General features: G+C 43.6%; 2 protein-coding genes across 6 annotated transcripts in view; both read right to left on the minus strand.

The window, feature by feature from the left end:
- LOC106609519 (anoctamin-4) overlaps positions 1-8,798 on the minus strand; it is a 45,429-nt gene extending 36,631 nt beyond the window's left edge. Inside the window, exons 1-2 of one of the 2 annotated variants that reach the window (XM_045722178.1) lie at positions 8,263-8,798; positions 6,990-7,070 (exon numbers count right to left, since the gene is read on the minus strand). In XM_045722178.1, the coding sequence (XP_045578134.1) occupies positions 6,990-7,070; positions 8,263-8,503 (322 nt within the window). In that variant the 5' untranslated portion in view covers positions 8,504-8,798. The remainder of the gene's footprint in view (positions 1-6,989; positions 7,071-8,262) is intronic. The other variant, XM_045722179.1, reaches the window with a different exon arrangement.
- A 9,841-nt stretch (positions 8,799-18,639) lies between these two features.
- Positions 18,640-21,270, minus strand: LOC106609490 (normal mucosa of esophagus-specific gene 1 protein-like). Of its 4 annotated transcripts, XM_045722181.1 has the most exons (5): positions 21,076-21,232; positions 20,861-20,919; positions 20,531-20,579; positions 20,056-20,114; positions 19,269-19,339 (listed from the first exon to the last, which is right to left on the minus strand). In XM_045722181.1, exons 1-5 carry the CDS (start codon positions 21,123-21,125, stop codon positions 19,269-19,271), a joined length of 288 nt encoding a protein of 95 aa, XP_045578137.1. In that variant the 5' UTR covers positions 21,126-21,232. The 4 variants fall into 4 exon arrangements, 1 of the variants encoding a protein (XP_045578137.1); XR_006770664.1 differs by having other exon boundaries at positions 18,640-20,114; positions 20,861-20,881; positions 21,076-21,270; XR_006770663.1 differs by lacking the exon at positions 20,531-20,579 and having other exon boundaries at positions 18,640-20,114; positions 20,861-20,881; positions 21,076-21,270.
- Between the last annotated feature and the right edge of the window lie 2,002 nt (positions 21,271-23,272).

Here is a 23,272-nt window from a genome sequence, read left to right on the forward strand (position 1 = left end):
AGACAAACATTGACAGTAGAATGGCCCATACTGAAGAGCTAGTAGCCTTCTTATTAATGCTGTGTAAAGCATCAGTAGACAGTAATACATCATTCATTGCATTTTTTATTAGGCTATATATTACACTGAAGCAAGCGCTAAAATGGAATTAAGAATATAGGAAAAAAATGTATCGCCTCTGGCAACTATATTACTACTATTTATTCATTAACATAAATCTTTATTCTTATCATTGCAAATGTAGTGGGTCCCTGGGAAATCTCAGCCTCCATTACAACTGTATGCCACTTGAAATGCTATAGTATACAAGGTAATCCACACCTGTGTGTGCTTCAGGATGCCCTCTAAAACCATCCATGCAATGAGCTGTTTGAATGATACAGTGTGTTCTAAGCAACATCTCTGTCGCAGTCATCATAAAAAGAATTGCCCTGCCTAGCTCTCTGAGGAACGTGAGGCCCCAGATCACCACTGCCAGCACTTCCTGCCTCTTAGAGGGACCAAGGTACACTACTATGCAGGTGCCTAGAATTGGGCTAGATTTGTATTATTTTATATTTATTAAGGATCCCCATTAGGCAGCAGCTACTCTTTCTGGGGTCCAGCAACATTAAATCAAATCAAATTGTATTGGTCACATACACATATTTAGCAGATGTTATTGCGGGTGTAGCGAAATGCTTGTGTTCCTAGCTCCAACAGTGCAGTAGTATCTAACAATTCACAACAATACACAAATCTAAAAGTAAAGTTGCATTAAGGCAACATATTACACGACATTACATTTCATAACACTTTTCACAACACATTATGTTCCCTTAAGGCAAATACTTTACTACCACATATCTACAATACAAAATCCATGTGTATTTGTGTGTAGAGTGGGTGTATTATCATGTGTAGGCGTGTGTCTGTGCCTCTTCACAGTCCCTGCTGTTCCATAAGGTATATTTTTATCTGTTTTTTAAAATCATCATTTAGTGCATTCGGAAAGTATTCAGACCCCTTCCCTTTTTATACATTTTGTTAAGTTACAGCCTTATTCTAAAATTGATTACATTTTATCAAATGTATTAAAAATAAAAACAGGGGTCTCCCGAGTGGCGCAGTGGTCTAAGACACTGCATCGCAGTGCTGGAAGTGTCACTACCGATCCGGGTTTGATTACGGGCTGTGTCGCAGCCTGGCTGCGACAGGGAGTCAGTCCCATGAGGCGGCGCACAATTGGTTCAGCGTCGTCCGGGTTAGGGGAGGGTTTGGCCGGCTAGGATGTCCTTCTCCCATCGCACTCTAGCGACTCCTTGTGCGGCCAGGCGCATGCGCACTGACTTTGGTCGCCAGCTGTACAGTGTTTCCTCTCACACATTGGTGCGGCTAGGTTAAGCGAGCAGTGTGTCAAGAAGCAGTGCGGCTTGGTGGGGTCGTGTTTCGGAGGACGCATTGCTCTTGACCTTCGCCTCTCCCGAGTCCGTACGGGAGTTGCAGCGATGGGACAAAACTGTAACTATCAATTGGATATCACGAAATTGGGGAGAAAAAGGGGTAAAAAGTACAAACAAATAAAATATATACATATTACAAAAAAATATAAAAAATAACAGAAACACTCAGACTCTTTGCTATGACACTCCAAATTGAGTTCAGGTACATCATGTTTCCATTGATCATCCTTGAGATGTTTCTACAACTTGATTCGAGTCCACCTGTGGTCAATTCAATTGATTGGGCATGATTTGGAAAGGCACACACCTGTCTATATAAGGTCCCACAGATGACAGTACATGTCAGAGCAAAAACCAAGTTTTGAGGTTGAAGGAATTGTCCGTAGAGCTCCCAGACAGGATTGTGTCGAGGCAGAGATCTGGGGAAGGGTACCAAAACATTGAAGTTCCCCAAGAAAATCCAATCAAATAAATAAAATTGTATTTGTCACATGCGCCGAATACAACAGGTGTAGACCTTGCAGTGAAATGCTTAATAACAAACCCTTAACCAACAATGCAGTTTTAAGAAAATACCCAAAAAAGTAAGAGGTAAGAATAACAAATGATTAAAGAGCAGCAGTAAATAACAATAGCGGGGCTATATACAGGGGGTACCGGTACAGAGTCAATGTGCGGGGGCACCGGTGTCGAGGTACATGTACGTAGAGTTATTAGCAGCAGCATTCCAGGGGGGGGGCAAAGCAAATAGTCTGGGTAACCATTTGATTAACTGTTCAGGTATCTTATGGCTTGGGGGTAGAAGCTGTTTAGGAGCCTCTTGGACCTAGACTAGGCACTCCGGTACCCCTTGCCGTGCGGTAGCAGAGAGAACAGTCTATGACTAGGGTGGCTGGAGTCTTTGACAATTTGTAGGGCCTTCCTCTGACACCGCCTGGTATAGAAGTCCTGGATGGCAGGAAGCTTGGCCCCGGTGATGTACTGGGCCGTACGCACTGCCCTCTGTAGTGCCTTGCGGTCGGAGGCCGAGCAGTTGCCATACCAGGCAGTGATGCAACCTGTCAGGATGCTCTCGATGGTGCAGCTGTATAACCTTGAGGATCTGAGGAACCATGCCAAATCTTTTCAGTCTCCTGAGGGGGAATAGATTTTGTCATGCCCTCTTCACCACTGTCTTGGTGTGCTTGGACCATGTTAGTTTGTTGGTGAAGTGGACGCCAAGGAACTTGAATCTGTCAACCTGCTCCACTACAGCCCCGTCGATGAGAATGGGGGCGTGCTCGGTCCTCCTTTTCCTGTAGTCCACAATCATCTCCTTTGTCTTGATCACGTTGAGGGTGAGGTTGTTGTCCTTGCACCACACGGTCAGGTCTCTGACCTCCTCCCTATAGGCTGTCTCACCGTTGTCGGTGATCAGGCCTACCACTGTTCTGTCATCAGCAAACTTAATTATGGTGTTGGAGTCATGCCTGGCCGTGCAGTCATGAGTGAACAGGGAGTACAGGAGGGGACTGAGCATGCACCCCTGAGGGGCCCCCGTGTTGAGGATCAGCGTGGCGGATATGTTGTTACCTACCCTCACCACCTGGGGGCGGCCCATCAGGAAGTCCAGTATCCAGTTGCAGAGGGAGGTGTTTAGTCCCAGGGTCCTTAGCTTAGTGATGAGCTTTGAGGACACTATGGTGTTGAACGCTGAGCTGTAGTCAATGAACAGCATTCTCACATAGGTGTTCCTTTTGTCCAGGTGTGAAAGGGCAGTGTGGAGTGCAACAGAGATTGCATCATCTATGGATCTGCTGGTGCGGTATGCAAATTGGAGTGGGTCTAGGGTTTCTGGGATAATGGCGTTGATGTGAGCCATGACCAGCCTTTCAAAGCATTTCATGGCTACAGACATGAGTGCTACGGGTCGGTAGTCATTTAGGCAGGTTACCTTAGTGTTTTTGGGCACAGGGACTATGGTGGTCCGCTTGAAACATGTTGGTATTACAGACTCCGACAGGGAGAGGTTGAAAATGTCAGTGAAGACACTTGCCAGTTGGTCAGCGCATTGCTCGGAGTATACGTCCTGGTAATCCGTCTGGCCCTGCAGCCTTGTTAATATTGACCTGTTTAAAGGTCTTACTCACATTGGCTGCGGAGAGTGTGATCACACAGTCGTCTGGAACAGCTGATGCTCTCATGCATGTTTCAGTGTTACTTGCCTCGAAGAGAGCATAGAAGTTATTTAGCTCGTCTGGTAGGCTCGTGTCACTGGGAAGCTCTCGCTTGTGCTTCCCTTTGTAGTCTGTAATAGTTTGCAGGCCCTGCTACATCCGACGAGCGTCCGAGCCGGTGTAGTACAATTCGATCTTAGTCCTGTATTGACGCTTTGCCTGTTTGATGGTCCATCTGAGGGCATAGCTGGATTTCTTATGAGCTTCCGGGTTAGAGTCCCGCTCCTTGAAAGCGGCAGCTCTACCCTTTAGCTCAGTGCAAATGTTACCTATAATCCATGGCTTCTGGTATGTACGTACAGTCACTGTGGGGACGACGTCCTCGATGCACTTATTGATAAAGCCAGTGACTCGTGTGGTGTACTCCTCAATGTCATCGGAAGAATCCCGGAATATATTCCAGTCTGTGCTAGCAAAACAGAACACGATGTTCTCCATCATTCTTAAATGTAAGAAGTTTGGAACCACCAAGACTCTTCCTAGAGCTGGCCAAGCTGAGCAATCAGGGAAGAAGGGCCTTGGTCTGGTAGGTGACCAAGAACCCGATGGTCACTCTGACAGAGCTTCAGAGTTCCTCTGTGGAGATGGGAGAACCTTCCAGAAGGACAATCATCTCTACAGCACTCCACCAATCAGGCCCTTAGGGTAGAGTGGCCAGACGGAAGCCACTCCTCAGTAATAGGCACGTGACAGCTCACTTGGAGTTTGGCAAAACACACCTAAAGGACTCTCAGACCATGAGAAACAAGATTCTCTGGTCTGATGAAACCAAGATTGAACTCTTTGGCCTGACTGCCAAGCGACACGTCTGGAGGAAACCTGGCACCATCCCAACGGTGAAGCATGGTGGTAGCAGCATCATGCTGTGGGAATATTTTTCAGCGTCATGGACTGGGAGACTAGTCAGGATCGAGGGAAAGATGAACGGATGAACGCAAAGTACAGAGAGATCCTTGATGAAAACCTGCTTCATAGCGCTCAGGACCTCTGGGGTGAAGGTTCACCTTCCAACAGGACAGCGACCCTAAGCACACAGCCAAGACAACGCAGGAGTGGCTTCGGGACAAGTCTCTGAATGTCCTTGAGTGGCCCAGCCACAGCCCGGATTTGATATCTCTGGAGAAACCTGAAAATAGCTGTGCAGCGGCGCTCCTCATCCAACCTGACAGAGCTTGAGAGGATCTGCAGAGAAGAATGGGAGAACCTCCCCAAATACAGTTGTGCCAAGCTTGTAGCGTCATACCCAAGACTCAAGGATGTTATCGCTGACAAACGTGCTTCAACAAAGTACTGAGTAAAGGGTCTGAATACTTATGTAAATGTGATACCATTTTTTAGAAGAAAAAAAAAAATATATATATATATATATATATAAATGTCTGTAACTTAACAAAATGTGGAAAATTCAAGGGGTCTGAATACATTCCGAATGCACTGTACCTGATGTGGAATAGAGTTCCATGTAGCCATGGCTCTACGTAGTACTGTGCACCTCCCATAGTCTGTTCTTGACTTGGGGACTGAAGAGACCTCTGGTGGCATGTCTGGTGGGGTATGCATGGGTGTCTGAGCTGTGTGCTAGTAGTTTAAACAGACACCTCGGTGCATTCAGCATGTCATGGATATTATTAATGTTAGCTCTCTGTGTACATTTAAGGGCCCTGTTCTGAGCCAATTGTAATTTTCCGAGGTCCCTCTTTGTGGCAACTGACCACACGACTGAACAGTAGTACAAGTGCGACAAAACTAGAGCCTGTAGGACCTGCCTTGTTGATAGTGTTGCTAAAAAGGCAGAGCAGCGCTTTATTCTGGACAGACTTCTCCCCATCTTAGCTACTGTTGTATCAACATGTTTTGACCATGACAGTTTACAATCCAGGGTTACTCCAAGCAGTTTAGTCACCTCAACTTGCTCAATTTCCACATTATTTATTACAAGATTTAGTTGAGGTTTAGGGTTTAGTGAATGATTTGTCCCAAACACAATGCTTTAGTTTTTGAAATATTTAGCACTAACTTATTCCTTGTCACCCATTCTGAAACTAACTGCAGCTCTTTGTTAAGTGTTGCATTGATTTCACTCGCTGTAGTAGCTGGCGTGTATAGTGCTGAGTCATCCGCATACATACACACTGGCTTTACTCAAAGCCAGTGGCATATCATTAGAAAGAATGAAAAAGTAAGGGGCCTAGACAGCTGCCCTGGGGATTATGTTGGAGAGGAAGCCTCTATGTTCTGTTAGACAGGTAACTCTTTATCCACAATATAGCAGGGGGTGTAATGTCATAACACATACGTTTTTCCGGCAGCAGACTATGATCGATAATGTCAAACACAGCACTGAAGTCTAACAAAACAGCGACCACAATCTTTTTATTATCAATTTCTCTCAGCCAATCGTCAGTAATTTGTGCAAGTGCTTGTTGAAAGTCCTTCCCTATAAGCGTGCTGAAAGTCTTGTCAATTTGTTTACAGTAAAATAGAATTTTATCTGGATTCATCATGGGCTGTGATCAGCTGGCCTGGTCAATAAGTGAATTCAAACAATGGTGAGTGCAGCAGTCAGTATGTTTGACCAGGTGAATATTCTGCATCAATAAATCAATTCAATAAATTTGATTAGATGTAGCTCATCACTTTAGACCACCATTTGCTTGTAATCCAGGAATTGTCCATGGTTATAATACGCTTATTCATTTCCAATATTCAACAGCACTTACTAGAGTAAAGACTACAACAAACCAATAGGATTGAATTAGAGGAGTCTGATCGTCCATTAGCACTTTAGGGGACCCCTAGTGAGGCAGAGTACCCTATCCTGGCCAAACAATGGGGAAAGATTTTAAATCACGCTCATCCAGGGGGTATATTGACTCCTCTGAAGGCAGCTTATTGAGAAATGCTATTGATTTGTCATTTTATGAAGACTAGAGGTGGCTCAAGGTAAAGCATGTGGGCTACATTTAGAATGATCAATCTGTGAATGACTTGTGCCTGGTCACTCATCCATGCATCCATTAACATTAGCTTTTTATCTAGGCTACTCGATATCAATTTCATTGTCAACAACTCCACATACAGCACCTGAGGAATTGTTCATGTGCAGGTGTAAAAGATGCATGATATTGGATCTTGTCTACTTCTACCTGATAAAGAATAGACTCATTTTTTTAAAGTCTGATTTCTTGACGTGGTCAGCGTTTTCACACAGGGTCTATTTTCCAAACATTTCTGAAAGTTTCAGAGTGACTTTTTCCCGCCAAACCAAATATGGCCTCCCATTGCGGTCTCTTTTGGATATAGAGTAAGACATTCTGTAAAGTAAAATTACCGATGGTGATCTGACTGACGCAGCTGTAAAAGGTTCCCGTTCCAGTGGAGACGTTGTAACTGCCACTGCTTGGTTCACGGTCTGGAAAGACAACATCATCATTGGTTGCCCTTGATCAGAGCCACTCTCACATCACACTCAACCTTCAAGAACATGTTTATTCACCCCAGATAACCTGGATTTATCCCATGCAAGGTCACACACAGTAGTCGATTTACTGCTTTGGAGTTTCTTGGAGGACATTTTTGTGTTTCAGAACTGAAGACAGAAACGCCCCCACTGGTTCGATTAGCTTTTATGGAGGAGCTAAATCTTGCCAGAGGCTGCTGAAACTTACTAAATAAATAATGTCTGTTTTTGAATGGACTTTTGTGTCTGGGATGGGGCAAGTGCTGCAATATAATCAATACTGTACTCAGAGATACAGGTTTCCTTTAATTCAGGGGGATGTTTGTTGTCGCCACTCTGAAAATGGACTGAAAACATTTGCGCCTTACTATCCAATGTGTATTTAAAGTAAAGGCACACTAAATAAGTCCTAAATTGCAATACTGTCTCCACGTCCACTACAAGACCTATGTTGAGTCAGACTGCTCAAAAGATGCAATGGACGCATTCATTAGCCAAAAAGGCATTAACATTTTGGAAACGTTACTAATTATATTGAGGGGAAAGGATGCCAACATTTACAAACAATTACTTAGGCCTACTTCAGATAACATAATGCAAAAGGTTTAAAAAGACTCACATCTTGTATTTCCACACTTTGTGTCATATTGGAATACTGGTGTGCATGCATGTCAATGACTCTCCATAATGGGTGAATGTGAGAAGTTTTGCTGGCTACGATTATGAGGGTCATCCAGTCAAATAAAAAATTAACCCTGAAACCTATGGCTGATGAGCTGAGAAATAACCAATTAAATCTGGGTCATCAAGGGAAATTAAAATGTTAATGTTTAATAACTCAGAGTTGGCCTATAGAAAGACAATCACATTTAAGCTTCATCAGGACTATACATGATTTATATTAAGCATCTCTGTACTTGCTTATGGCTGCTCTTAAAATTGTTAATTTAAAGTGTGGGATGTTAGTGTAAATTGTAGCACACTGTACATTTTGCTACATTGTATCACCACCCATGCGCCAACACTTATCTACAGAATCAGATATAAGCGCTCCTATGTAAAGGAGTTATTCGTTTGTTTTCATTAATCTCGTGTCGCCAAAACCTTACAGAAAAAAATATGCAATGCTTTCTTTGGACTTTACCTGCTGTGGAACAGGAAGATACCCGCGTGTCTGTCGCCAGTGCTGGGCTTCCAGGACACACCCGTCCCGTTTCATCCTGAGATTGCAGGCAAACAATATTTTCATTGACGTCTCCAGTTTTACATCCCCGTTGCTGCTCGGTCCCTCCGCTGCATATCCCTGGTTGAATCCTCATACCCTTGTTGAGCTGACGAACCAACCGAACATCAGTCCCAGAACAGTCATGATCCACGAGCATCATCACAAGCAAGTTCAATTCCTGAGATATGTTAGCCAACCTACATGTCTCGAGCACACGTGTAGCTAATATTTTAATGACTATAAATAAATACAGAACCTAGCCTACAACTACTCAGGACGTATAACGTTTTTTTATGGATAATTTGGCTTGCCATTATGTTATCGTCCACCCTGACTTCGTCCTTCCAGAAAGCTTGGAGAATAAGGTCGATGGATTTAGCAGTGGGCGAAGAGTTTGGGACAGGCGTGGTTTTCATGCACGTCGTCCAGGTGGCACCCTGCCACACTCTCCTGACTGTTCATTGGCTGCAGATCAATAGATGGACGTGTTCCTACAGCTAGAGACTTACAAAATACGCATCTTTATAAGTTAACCATGAGTGTAGCATATTGCTGTAGCCTAAGCCCATTAAATATATTTGAACCTTAGAGGCATTTTCTGATTTAAGCACACAACCTTTTATTGAAAAGTACCTACATTTGACTGACGTCAAACAACAAATTCTGTAGCATATAGCACATTGTGTGTATAATGCTATTATAGAACAATATGGCGGCATGAAGTAGCCTATTTCATTTCACTAGTTCTAATGCCAGTGTTTGTGTTTTCAACCGAATGTAGGGATAGGGTAACCCGTGATACCACTCTGAGGGTGTCTCAGGTGTAGTTGGCATATGCACAAAAAAATAGGACAAATAATTATAAGCACCCACCAAATGATTATTGTTGTAGCTCTGTGGCTACATACAATTACGGACTCTCTCAAAGAGGGGATTATACTGCACAAAATGTCTACATAAAAATGTATGAATGAATCAGCAGTCAAATATAAGTAGATGAATGCGTTACACATAAACTCTAAATTGTGGATGGTTTGCATGGTACAGTGAGTACAGATGGCTTTTATCATTAACACAGATAAACAGCTAGGTGCAGAGCTGGTCCACAGCATCTTTCAGCACTGTCAGATTGTGCTATAACCTTGAGTCTCAATATTTTAGTCGGGATTTCACATTGGAGGGAGCTGTTTATTATGCAACTGTTCCAAAACACTTATGCAATCAAATTCTCAGATGATTCTACCCAATGAGGAATACCAGTGTTTATCGACCTGTGGAGTGGTGTGATGAATCCTGGATCACCAGGAACTGATCTTTGGTGTCCAACAGGATGTCTACAACAGACCTGTCGTGATCAAATCAAATCAAATTGTATTGGTCACATACACGTGTTTAGCAGATGTTATTGCGGGTGTAGCGAAATGCTTGTAAGTTTGATATGATCCACAACCAATCCATTAAAATCATGGTGCCATTTCCTAAAATGTCCATGTGAATTTAATTTGCAGTAAGAGGTTCATCAGCAAAACTACTTATGGCATGTAGGCTAAGGTCAAGGTCTTTTGGGTCAAGAAGACAAATGTTGTTTCCATGTTTCTGCTCCACCATTCAGTTTCATGTAGTACAGAATGACAGTTTGATATGGTATAGCAGCTTCTGCCACCCTGTACAGCTTAAAAACATGATGTTGACTCCTGCAAGTTTGTTCAAAAAAATTGTTTGTCACTTGCACTTAAAGAGTCCTAGGATAAAACTTTTCGGTGCAGCGGATGAAAAGTATGTGCGCTATACATTATATGCTTGCTCAGATGCTGTGAAGTGGAATCTCAGCTATATCGATGTCTAAAACGAACATGGAGGTATCTAATATATTTTCAGTATGGGCATAAAAAAAACTAATTTATAGGACACAGTTTGCATTGCAACATCTTAAAACAGGAAAATACTGGAAAAATGTGGAGCATATTTCATCATTTTTTGTGTGCGTGTTTATCAACTTTGGATGGAAAAGCTCCTCAGCAAAGCACAGCACTGTGGAGGAAGGCCCTCTGGCCCAGGGGAAATAGCCCAGATCCGTCAGGTCATTACTCAAAGGCCGATATCCTCAATGCCGTGTTCTACATTCACAAACATAAGATGAAGGACCTGGGGATTTGAAATTAGGGTTTCGCCTTTGCAGGGAACTTCTGAAAGTATCCCTCGCTTTACCTACACATCTTTCAATGTAGAAGGGGGAAAAAGATAGAAAGTTAGAGCTGGGCTGTTTAAAAGGGCCGGTGCAGTCAAAAACCTGATTTTCCTGTGTTTACATGCTATTTCCACACTATGAGGTTGAAATAATACTGTGAAATTGTGAAAATTATGATAATGCCCTTTTAGTGTAAGAGCTGTTTGAAAAGGCTGCCTGAAATTTCAGCAGGTTTTGCATGGGTGGAGTTTTGGCCTAGTCCTGGACTTAAAGCATGCTCAATGGAGAATCTCTGAGTAAAGTACTTTTTAAATTCAGGACTAGTAGGCTAAATCTTTGGCTGGAAAACCGTCTTTTAATGTTTGGCAGATTATGCTGCCATATGCTTTGCTTCTCTTATGCTGAATTCAATCAGTACTTCACATATCAGTGTCTACACGCTTCAAAAAAAAGGTGCTATCTAGAACCTAAAAGGGTTCTTCAGCTGTCCCCATAGGAGAACCCTTTGAAGAACCCTTTTTGGTTCCAGGTAGAACCCTTTTGAGTTTAATGAAGAACCCCTTTTCACAGAGGGTTCTACATGGAACCCAAAAGAGTTCTGCCTGGAACCAAAAATGGTTCTACCTGGAACCAAAAAGGGTTCCCCATGGGGACAGCCGAAGAACCCTTTTGGAACCCTTTTTCTAAGAGTGTATTTCACACAATTACATTCAATGTTATTATTCACCACGAAACCGTTATCTCTCTTCAAAGTACATTTTGAAGAGACTTTTTGGGGTCACTAGGACCCATGAAGAGTGGGAGAAGTTTACCTCTAATTTCTGTGAAACACAATACATCTTTTCTGATGAGCTACAACGTTATCATAGTCATTTGATATGAATGAAACAAGACTATGGGTTCATCTTATGTCAAAAGGGGACATCAGTCAGTCACTTTTATCTGGCAACCTGCCTCTTCCCAGGGTACAGCTTCAGTAAAAGGCAACCTGACACTAAATGTGTGTGTATGTGTGTATGTGTCAAGGTGAGAAACAATCAATGTCAGTTGCCTCACGCCAAGCAGCTCTATGATACACAGCAGTGTCTTTTGTTTGCTTGAGTAGTGTTAGGCCTCACTACACAGCTGCACGTCTTCATTTCACTCACCAAGTAGCCTACAGTGCCTCCTTGCAGCCAAAGAGTATAGTCTAGATACAGAAAGAGGCCCAGAAGCCGTCATCCTTGAAGCTGGAAAACTAAGCAGTCACAACTTCTTTGGCTAGCTCAGCCAAACAGCACAAAAGACATGTGACCATGTCAAGTTGCAGAACATGTGTAGTACAAGTTGTTGTGTTGGAAACTTTGACAAGAAACTTTGCCCACACACATCAAGCAGGAACCTGTGTCTTACCTAAGAGACAGAGAGGTGAACTCATCGTTGCCTTTCTATCTGGGTTGCTGTGTCTGCAATCTGAGGGCATGTTCCTCTAAGGCTGTGCGGAGTGCTGACTCAGAGGCTCCCTTCCTCACCCTCTCTCTCTGGCAGCAGGGGGTGGGGCTATGCCGGTGAGTAGATGCATAAATAGGCCATGGTGCATGACTCCCACTAAACAGATCTCCAAGGCTATCTGTAGCATGACAGATTCCCACTAAACAGATCTCCAAGGCTATCTGTAGCATGCCAAATTCCCACTAAACAGATCTCCAAGGCCATCTGTAGCATGACAGATTCCCACTAAACAGATCGCCAAGGCTATCTGTAGCAAGTACATTTTGTGTGCCATCGGTTATGAACACACTTTTGCACATAGCCTACCACCAGGTACTACAGTATGACACTCGTGCCTCTTGTATTGTCATTCAGCAGAGTGATCTTAAGAGTGGAATAGGTCCATTTGTATTTCTAAATCTCTATTAATTCATGTTCAGATGAGAGCTCACATTTGTATGTGTTAGCAATAGTGTTTTTTTACATTCATGCTAAAGACGCAATCATTACCTTGCAGAGTTTGTCTATTAAACACTGTTTAGTTTGTAACATTTCTACCGTGTCACCATCTTGAAAGTCTCATGTTCGGTGTTCTCAAAAGCGCTCTCATGCACTACTTTACCTGTGTAGTGTGCAGACATTTTTTGGGCTAAGTTTTGTGTCAATTAAAATTCATTATACTAACTCCATGACCATTATACACTGAGTGTACAAAACATCAAATCTTCGGGGCATGTACTCTACAAGGTGTCGAAAGCGTTCCACAGGGATGCTGGCCCATGTTGACTCCCACAGTTGTGTCAAGTTGGCTGGATGTCCTTTGGGTGGTGGACCATTCTTGATACACACAGGAAACTGTTGAGCGTGAAAAACCCAGCAGCGTTGCAGTTCTTGACACACTCAACCAGTGCGCCTGGCACCTACAACCATACCCATTCAAAGGCACTTAAATATTTTGTCTTGCCTTTTCACCCTCTGAATGGCACACACACAATCCCTGTCTTCATTTTCTCAAGGCTTAAAAATCCTTCTTTAACCTGTCTTCTCCACTTCATCTACTCCGACTGAAGTGGATTTAACAGGTGACATCAATAAGGGATCATAGCTTTCATCTGGATTCACCTGGTCAGTCTTTCATGGAAACAGCAGAACATGTTCATAATGTTTTGTACACTCAGTGTATGTGTTGATGTCAAATAAACGCTTATTGTATCTTGTTTTCTCAGAGGAGAAAAGCATGCATGCAATTATGTAAACATAATTTGCGCTAGTGGAGAAGGAGAGTCTAATTTTATGCAAGCAAATTTGTTTCCATGTTTCCTTTCCTCGCCTCCTCTCCTCAATTACCTTTGAACTTCTTCAAAAGGAGGCAAGGAGAGGAAGGAGGGAGTGGAAGTGAGGAATCGAGGAAATCCAATTGAGAAAAGGCCAAGGAGGCATCAAGAGAGGTGAGAGGATGCGAGGAATCGAGGAAAGATTAATTGAGAAGCAGACAATGTCCTAACGCTCTCTCTGTGTGTATTGTGATTCTAGTGCCCTCTAGTGTCATTGCAGGCCAAGGCCTGACAGCTCTTGCTTCATACCTACAGTACAGCCTGACCAGCTGCATCGAGCAGGTCCTGACTCACAGGAACAGGGCTACACACACTTGCACAAACTTCAGAGAGTCTACCTCCTAGCCTAAAAAATGTGCATGCATTCTAAGTGGTACACTGGTATGGACATTAGAACAGAGACTGCTATTCTCTTCCAGAGGAGGTTGGTGGGAGGAGCTACAGGAGTACAGGCTCATTGTAATGGCTGGAATGGAATAAATGGAACTGTACAGTATATGGAAGCCACATGTTTGACTCAGTTCCATTGATTCCATTCCAGCCATTAAAATGAGTCTGTCCTCCTATAGCTTCTCCCACCAGGCTCCTCCGTTCCCTTCCTAACCTCAGGATGCAGTACTGGCCGGTCATTGATCACATGATCAGCTGTTAGTTTTTTGTGAATGATTCTTGGTTATCAATTTTGAGTTAAATTATCACTAGACTGAGACAGAGAGAGTGAGATCTGTCTTTGTGTCTGTCACTCACGCTTTCTTTTACTAAATAATACAGCATAACTGTCAGTCACTGTCTCACCTGGAATATATGTTGACTGGAAACATGTGAATGAAGAACCTGTTAGTACATTCTGAAATAATAAATATAGTATTTTGAAAACTCACCTAAAAAGTTGATTCGTTATTAGATACAAGGCACATATTTCACATCAACATCAATTCCATGTTTGTTCAATGTAATTTTATTGAAATGACGTGAAAACAACGTTGATTCAACCAGTGTGTGCCCAGTGGGAAGAGGCAGAGAGACGTGAGTCAGGTTAACATGTTTAGTTATAATATGGCAATGACAGAGGTCATACATCCGGGTTTTGACATTGACTGATATATTTTCGGACAAGAGTGTTGTTTCTGGTCTCTTCTGCATCTATGGAAGACCAGAGTGGTGAGATTCTGTTTGTGCTGTTGTATTACATAACACCACTAGATGGCGTAGTTGTCAGCAGTATGGTGTGTTCCGTCCAGACTTGAGCATACAATTGACTATCCTGTTTTCCTTCTATACTAATAACCATCACACTGTGACTAGCCTGGCTTAGAACCTTAGTACTGCCCTCTGCTCTTGGCCTGGGTGATCAGTTTAGAACGGATACAAACCCTGCCTATCGCAATAACCAACAGCAATGTCTCCTAGAGATGAACGTACTTTGGTGTGAAAAGTGCAAATCAATCCCAGAAACAGGTACAAAAGTATCTATCCACAGGAAAACGAGTCCTATATCCGCATAAACTGAAAGGCCGCTCAGCAAGGAAGAAGCCACTGCTCCGAAACCACCTGTAACAGTTGTCTTCAAGAATGGACCAAGGCGCAGCGGGAATGTGGATACTCATAGTTTAATTCAAAAAGAGTAAAGCATCCACGGTGAAAAAACAATAAACAAGACAGCAACAGTTTTGCAGGCTAACTAAACGCAGTGCAAAAACAACTACCCACAACCCCAAAGAAAAACACACACTCCTATATAGGGCTCCCAATCAAAGGCAACTCAACACACCTGCCTTCAATTAGGAGTCCCAATCACCAACACAACCATTCACACACACAAAACCCCTGCCACATCCTGACCAAAACTAACACCATTACGCCCTCTGCTGGTCAGGACGTGACAGTACCCCCCCCCTCAAGGTGCAGACCCCGGAATGCACCTAAAAGAAAAAACAAACCCCCAAACAACAAAAAATATCCCCCTAAACAATAAGAGAGGGAAGGGAGGGTGGCACTGTGCTACATCCTCCCTCCCCAACCCACCTCTCCTGGAGGTGGCTCAGGTGCAGGACGTGGACCTCGCTCCACCTTCGGCGTCGCCCACTTCGGTAGCGCCGATAGCTGCGCCGGGCAGACGGGCCACTCGGGCTGACCCTGGCAGACGGACCACTCTGGCTGGACCGGAGGACAGGCGGGTCACTCGGGCTGGGCCGGAGGATAGGCGGGCCACTCGGGCTGGCCCGGAGGACAGGCGGGCCACTCGGGCTGGGCCGCAGGACAGGCGGGCCACTCGGGCTGGGCCGGAGGACAGGCGGGCCACTCGGGCTGGGCCGGAGGATAGGCGGGCCACTCGGGCTGGGCGGGAGGACAGGCGGGCCACTCGGGCTGGGCCGGAGGACAGGAGGGCCACTCGGGCTGGGCCGGAGGACAGGCGGGCCACTCGGGCTGGCCCGGAGGACAGTCGGGCCACTCTGGCAGCTCCGGGCAGTCGGGCCATTCTGGCAGCTCCGGGCAGTCGGGCCATTCTGGCAGCTCCGGGCATTCGGGCCGCTCTGGCAGCTCCGGGCAGTCGGGCCACTCTGGCAGCTCCGGGCAGTCGGGCCACTCTAGACTGGCGGGCAGCTCTGGCGACTCTTGACTGGCGGGCAGCTCTGGCGACTCTTGACTGGCGGGCAGCTCTGGCGACTCTTGACTGGCGGGCAGCTCTGGCGACTCTTGACTGGCGGGCAGCTCTGGCGACTCTTGACTGGCGGGCAGCTTTGGCGACTCTTGACTGGCGAGGCTGGGCTGACGCACTAGACGCCTGATGCGTGGGGCTGGTACTGGACGTGCCAGCCTGGAGACACGCACCTCCATGCTAGTGCGTATAGCGGGAAACACCGGACCGTCGAGGCGCACTGGCGGTCTTGAGCGCAGAGTTGGAATCACCCCTTCCGGCTCGATGCTCACCTCACCCTGGCACATGCGGGGCGCTGGTACAGGGCGGACTGGCCTGTGCGTACGTATAGGCGAGATGGTGCGTACCTCAGCGTAACATGGCGCCCTCCACCTCATACGCACCTCCCTGTAATCACGGGTAGCTGGCTTACGGCTCTTCCTTGGCCTGGCCAAACTACCCGTGTGCCCCCCCAAGTAAAGCATCCACGGTGAAAAAACAATAAACAAGACAGCAACAGTTTTGCAGGCTAACTAAATGCAGTACAAAAACAACTACCCACAACCCCAAAGAAAAACACACACTCCTATATAGGACTCCCAATCAAAGGCAACTCAACACACCTGCCTTCAATTGGGAGTCCCAATCACCAACACAACCATTCACACACACAAAACCCCTGCCACATCCTGACCAAAACGAACACCATTACGCCCTCTGCTGGTCAGGACGTGACACCACCAAAGCCAGACTACGGTTTGCAACTGCACATTGGGACAAAGATCGTACTTTTTGGAGAATTGTCCTCTTGTCTGATGAAACAAAAATAGACCTGTTTGGCCATAATGACCATCGTTATGTTTGGAGGAAAAGGGGGGATGCTTGCAAGCCGAAGAACACCATCCCAACTGTGAAGGACGGGGGTGACAGCATTATGTTGTGGGGGTGCTTTGCTGCAGGAGGGCCTGGTGCACTTCACAAAATAGATGGCATCATGAGGATGGAAAATTATGTGGCTATATTGAAGCAACATCTCAAGACATCAGTCAGGAAGTTAAAGCTTGGTTGCAAATGGGTCTTCCAAATGGACAATGACCCCAAGAATACTTCCAAAGTTGTGGCAAAATGGCTTAAGGACAACAAAGTCAAGGTATTGGAGTGGCCATCACAAAGCCCTGACCTCAATCCTATAGAAAATGTGTTTGGAAGAACTGAAAAAGCATGTGCAAGCAAGGAGGCCTACAAACCTGACTCAGTTACACCAGCTCTGTCAGGAGGAATGGGCCAAAATTCACCCAACTTATTGTGGGAAGTTTGTGGAAGGCTACCCAAAACATTTGACCCAAGTTAAACAATTTAAAGGCAATGCTACCAAATACTAACTGAGTGTATGTAAACTTCTTACACACTGGGAATGTGATGAAAGAAATAAAAGCTGAATTAAATCATTATCTCTACTATTATTCTGACATTTCACATTCTTAAAATAAAGTGGTGGAATTGTGGAAAACTGAGTATAAATGTAGTTGGCTAAAGTGTATGTAAAATTCCGACTTCAACTGTATATGGGTACCGAGGTAACAAGAGTTCAGACTTTGCCTCACAGGGAGTCTACCTGTCCAGGCTCACCCAGTGGTTAAATTAAATGACACATGCTCATTTGTGGTAATGGCAGCTACAGTGCCCCTTTTTTCCCCCCGAACAGCCTCAATTTGTCGGGGCATGAACTCTACAAGGTGGCGAAAGCATTCCACAGGGATACTGGCCCATGTTGACTCCAATGCTTCCCACTCATGTGTTGACGAGTTGTGCATTCTTTTATAGATCCTTGGGCACCAATGTTGTACTGGACTGTCAATTGGCTAACTGTAGCCCGCCTGTTGCTCTGCACAATTTGTGTCACAGCCTCCTTTGTCCTCTTTCATCAATGACCACTGGCCTTCCGTTGGCTGGAAGTCCTTTAGGTGGTGGACCATTCTAGATACACACGGGCAACTGTTGAGCATGAAAAACCCAACAGCGTTGCAGTTCTTGACACACCCAAATCGGTGCGCCTGGCACCTACTACCATAACCTGTTCAAAGGCCCCATAAATACTTTGTCTTGCCGATTCACCCTCTAAATGGCACACAATCCATGTCTCAATTGTCTCAAATAAAAATCCTTCTTTAACCTGTCTCCTCCATCTACACTGATTGAAGTGGATTTAACAGTTAACCAATAAGGGATCATTCACCTGGATTCCCCTGGTCAGTCTATGTCATGGAAAGAGCAGGTGTTCCTAATGTTTTGTACACTCAGTGTATACTTGTAGTAAGTGGTGATATAATAATAACACTTTATGAGAGGGACATGTAGGTGTTATTGCTCCACCAACCAGTAAGAGGACTGTCTCTGAATGCCAAACACAAGGAGAGCAACACAAAGGTGCATGCACGCGGACACAACAGACACACACAGTGTCCTGAGGGTAACTCTATCCCCATCCTGCTCTCCCTCTGCCTCAATGAAATCAGTAATCATGTTAAGAGAGGGATTGGCTCCAAGCAGCCCAGTCTGGTGCATTAGGACTGTTCCATCAGTCAAGACAATGCATGGCCAATAATGTTTTGTGAATACTAATTCTAGACTGACAGCTTGAGACACAGACAGAATCCAGACAGAACTATGATGTCACCTCATGGACAGTTTGGCACAAGGGCTTTTATTACACAGGTTAATGTCTCCAACAGACACACTTCTGGGGACAGAGACAAGCCAGACAGAGCTGTGATAAAGTTACCTTGATGATAGTTGGGGACACAAGCTTTTGAAAACAACCACCAGAATGGACGTACTTAACTCCATGTAGACACTCCTCATTAATAACACGAGCAATGGTAATGTTTTATTGCAATAATTATTATTTCACACACACATACAGTTTGTTTCACAAACAAACAGCTTTGGTCACATTTATAGTCAGCTATAGTGCAGTACAATGCAGTTACATCACTGGGACAGACAGACAGCTGGTTTACAGTGCAGACAAAAGATTTTACTCTTTACTGCCTGGCGATGTAAGTAACACTACAGCTGTGGACATCCTCAGTCCTGGGAACAGTATTGAGCACAGTGATACCCCACCAGCATAGGAGAAGCGTTTCCGCACACTAAGTATCAGAGAATTTAGTCTGTGCAGAATGGATTCTGCTAGACTGGGAGGGGGGTGCAGGGAAGGACAGGGAGGCAGCTCTCATTCAGGATGGAGGGGGAGGAAGGGGAGAGAATGGAGAGAAATAGAGAGATAGAGAGATCACTTGGTCATACTCTTCACCAGCTCCAGCTCTTCAATGGGCTTCCATTTCTGGTTGATAGTGACCAGCTGCACAACACCAACGATAACACTACTGGTCATATGTTACTACAAATACTCACCAGCGTTGGGGTCAATTCCATTTAGATTTAGTCAATTGACAAAGTAAAGTAAAGTTCAAGTTCCAGTTTTCCTCATTGCTTGATTAGAATTACAGTTTCAGTCAACTTCCTGAATTGACAAAATTGAAATGGAATTGACACCAACCCTGCTAGCTTCATACTACATCCACAGTCAATCAATCCCACAGGGCATCAAATCATCACTACTGCATCTGCCTCCTTTATCAATAGGTCCCCATGCAAAGAATCAACTGTGAATACAGATGTTTAGATAACAGATTAAATGACTTTTAGATGACAGTAGAAATAGGAGAGTCCCGCCCCCCGATGGATGCCCAGCCCTTTATGGTAAGTTATAGTCCTACTTGGCAACGTTTCTCTGTTGTGTGAGTGACTCAGCAGAATAGAGGAGGAACCACTGCGTTGGCACACAACCTATACCCATAACGTTAACCACAGAGTGGTCTCAATACCCATACCAATATCAATATCAATTTAGAGTGGTCCTCTATCAGAAATAACGAGGCATATGAAGAGTGTTTATAATGTAAAGCATACACAGCACACTAATTAAGCCCCCCAAAAAAGCAAGAAATGTCAATACCAACATAGACAGGTAAGAAATAGACAGACATAAAAAGTGTTTATAATGCTATCAATCCCCTTCTGTGGTTTAGATGGGTCCAGTCTCTCCCAGGGTTCAGGGTTTGTGCTTTTATTTAAACTGAAAGAAAGTTAGAGAAATGATTCAAACAGAATATATATCTGCCTGCTATGCCAGGGTTTGTCTTTATCAACATATAAAGTTAAAGGGGCAGGCCTGTCAGAGACTGATAAACACATTTGGAAATCAGCATGGGGCTACAGTTAAAGCTAGATCATACCAGGTTAGTACTTCAAGTTTCTAATCGTACCCATTACTAGAAACACAATGAAATAGCCACACAAGGAAATATAATGTGCATGCAATAAGAAGAAATGTGGATTCCCTAGACCCAGATTAAATCTTACCCTGGACTAAAAATTATAAATTGAGAATCTCCACAAAAATGCTTTTGTACAGTACTAGGTTTATTTGGGTCTAGGAAATCAGCCCTAAAAATGTACAGCAAATACATGATAAAATACATCAAATCTCACATGACATCATTCTTTGTAAATAGGAAGTAGAGGGAGGCACAGGTGACTCCTATAGCAGCCAATGCCATGAAGCCGATCAGAGGATCAGCCGGGAGAAAGAAACATGTAGCTGTCAGGATAAGGACCTTATACCCTTATACATGGATAGCATGGTTGGTCTTAACTCCATCTGAGAATTAGGGTCTACATATTTTAATTCAGGAAGCAAGGGAAATGGAATTTAATTTAAACTCTTGAAGGGAATAACCTTGCTAGGATAGGAAGAATGAATAACCTTCATCAGAAACCATAGAAACACTGATCCAAAACAAGAAATAGAGAGAAACTCACCTCTTTCCTCTTCCTCAGCATCTGAATAAATCCATATTACATTTTTATTTTCAAATTCCCTTCAGGTATTTAAAAGAAAACACATAGGATTGTTTTAAATGATTGAGTCGAATATTAATTTGGTAAAAAGTATTATTCTGTCTAGCAAATCTTTAACCTGTGTAGGTCCATCCTATAAGGCAACAGGACTATACAGTAGATGCTGTCCGTCTCACCTGCTGCTGCCAGAGTCCCAAGGTCCTTGTGAGCAGAGCATCCTGATCATCTATTGAAGTAGGCTACTATCCGACCAGAGGTTATACGACTTGTAAAGCACGTAGACATATTCGCTATCGAAATCCTTCACAGTGTTTCAATTGAGCCGGCGGTTGATCAACTTTCCTCTGTGAGTGTGAGCGCATCGCCCTCCTGTGGTTTCAAATGTTCAAGGTGAAAATGCCAAGTGCACTTCTGTTGCACGTTTTCTGAGCGTCTCGAAAGCAGAGAACTCTTTCAAGTAAATATAATTGTTAGAACCATTTTGATAGAAAATAAAATGTGTTTAAATTGATGGAATGTAAAGAGACTATTATTTAGGGAAAATAAATATGTTTAGAAAACTTTTCTATTTTGTTTCTTGTGACACCTGGTGGTTACCTGTATTGGCCCAGCAAATGAATATGGTGCAGTCAGTCATTGACAGACACCAAGCAAACACATCGTTTTCAACTACACTGAACAAAAATATAAACGTAACATGTAAAGTGTTGGTCCCATGTTTCATGAGCTGAAATAAAAAATCCCAGAAATGTTCTATATGCACAAAAAGGTTATTTATCTCAAACTTTGTGCACAAATTTGTTTACATTCCTGTTTGTGAACATTTCTTCTTTGCTAAGATAATCCATCCACCTGACAGGTGTGGCATATCAAGAAACTGATTAAACTAGCATGATCATTACACAGGTGCACATTGTGCTTGGGACAATAAAAGGCCCCTTTTTATCCACAATCACCCGACCTCAAACCAATTAAGTTGGACCGCAGAGTGAAGGAAAAGCAGCCAAGTGCTCAGCATATGTGGGAACTCCTTCAAGACTGTTGGAAAAGCATTCCAGGTGAAGCTGGTTGAGAGAATGCCAAGAGTGTGCAAATTTCTCATCAAGGGAAAGGGTTGCTACTTTGAAGAATCTAAAATCTAAAATATATTTTGATTTGTTTAACACTTTTTTGATTACTACATGATTCCACATGTGTTATTTCATAGTGTTGATGTCTTCATTATTATTCTACAATGTAGAAAATAGAAAAATAAAGAAAACCCTTGAATGAGTAGGTGTGTCCAAACTTTTGCCTGGTACATACATACATACATACATACATACATACATACATACATACATACATACATACATACATACATACATACATACATACATACATACATACATACATACATAACATAACATATACAGATAAATAAATACAGAACAAAAGAACCAGAAGGCATTTGAACCCACTCTGGCACAAAGAGAAGGTTCATATGGGAGACAAGCCTATACACAATCTATATACTGTACACACGTGTCATTTACCACATATAGAAGCTAAATATTTGTACAATTTAATCCTAGGTATCCCTTTTTATTTTATTCCAGGCTTTATCTAAACATTCCGCAAACGGAAATACACAATGGACAAAAAAACAATACAATTGAAAAGAGCAGTAACTACACATTTGGTCAAAAAATTGAGTTAAAACTGAAATCAGGCTTTGTAGTATTGGTTTATCTTGTGTCAAATTTGCTGTAACTACAAAATCCAAGTAAAAACCAAGGCAAATAGCAGTAAATGAAGTTACTAAGTGCACTCTGGCTTTGTTCCACCATGTTTTCACTGAAGTTACTGTGATTTGCCTTGATATTCTATCGGGCCCTGAGTTCAGGCTATCCCAATCATGGCGCCGTTACACACACACACACTATGAGAAAGCCAAGAAAGTTGGATAAACACATTTAGATTTTAGATAGTGCACTTTGCTTTTGCATTACCAATATAAACTCAGCAAAAAAAGAAACATCCCTTTTTCAGGCCCCTGTCTTTCAAAGATAATTCGTAAAAATCCAAAAAACTTTCACAGATCTTCATTGTAAAGGGTTTTAACACTGTTTCCCATGCTTGTTCAATGAACCATAAACAATTAATGAACATGCACCTGTGGAACGGTCGTTAAGACACTAACTGCTTACAGACGGTAGGCAATTAAGGGCACAGTTATGAAAACTTAGGACACTAAAGAGGCCTTTCTACTCACTCTGAAAAACACCAAAAGAAAGATGCCCTGGGTCCCTGCTCATCTGCGTGAACGTGCCTTAGGCATGCTGCAAGGAGGCACGAGGACTGCAGATGTGACCAGGGCAATAAATTGCAATG

This window comes from Salmo salar, chromosome ssa07 (assembly GCF_905237065.1).
Source record: "Salmo salar chromosome ssa07, Ssal_v3.1, whole genome shotgun sequence".
NCBI classification, from domain to species: domain Eukaryota; kingdom Metazoa; phylum Chordata; class Actinopteri; order Salmoniformes; family Salmonidae; genus Salmo; species Salmo salar.

What these genes read in the sequence shown, in the direction of transcription:
- LOC106609490 (XM_045722181.1), bottom strand. Translation starts at nt 21,125, where the DNA reads ATGATCAGGATGCTCTGCTCACAAGGACCTTGGGACTCTGGCAGCAGC. An exon ending in TTTACAAAGAATGATGTCAT is followed by an intron (nt 20,115 to 20,530) that starts GTGAGATTTGAT and finishes ACTTTCTTTCAG; the next exon opens with TTTAAATAAAAGCACAAACC. An exon ending in GGACCCATCTAAACCACAGA is followed by an intron (nt 19,340 to 20,055) that starts AGGGGATTGATA and finishes TTGGTGTTGTGC; the next exon opens with AGCTGGTCACTATCAACCAG.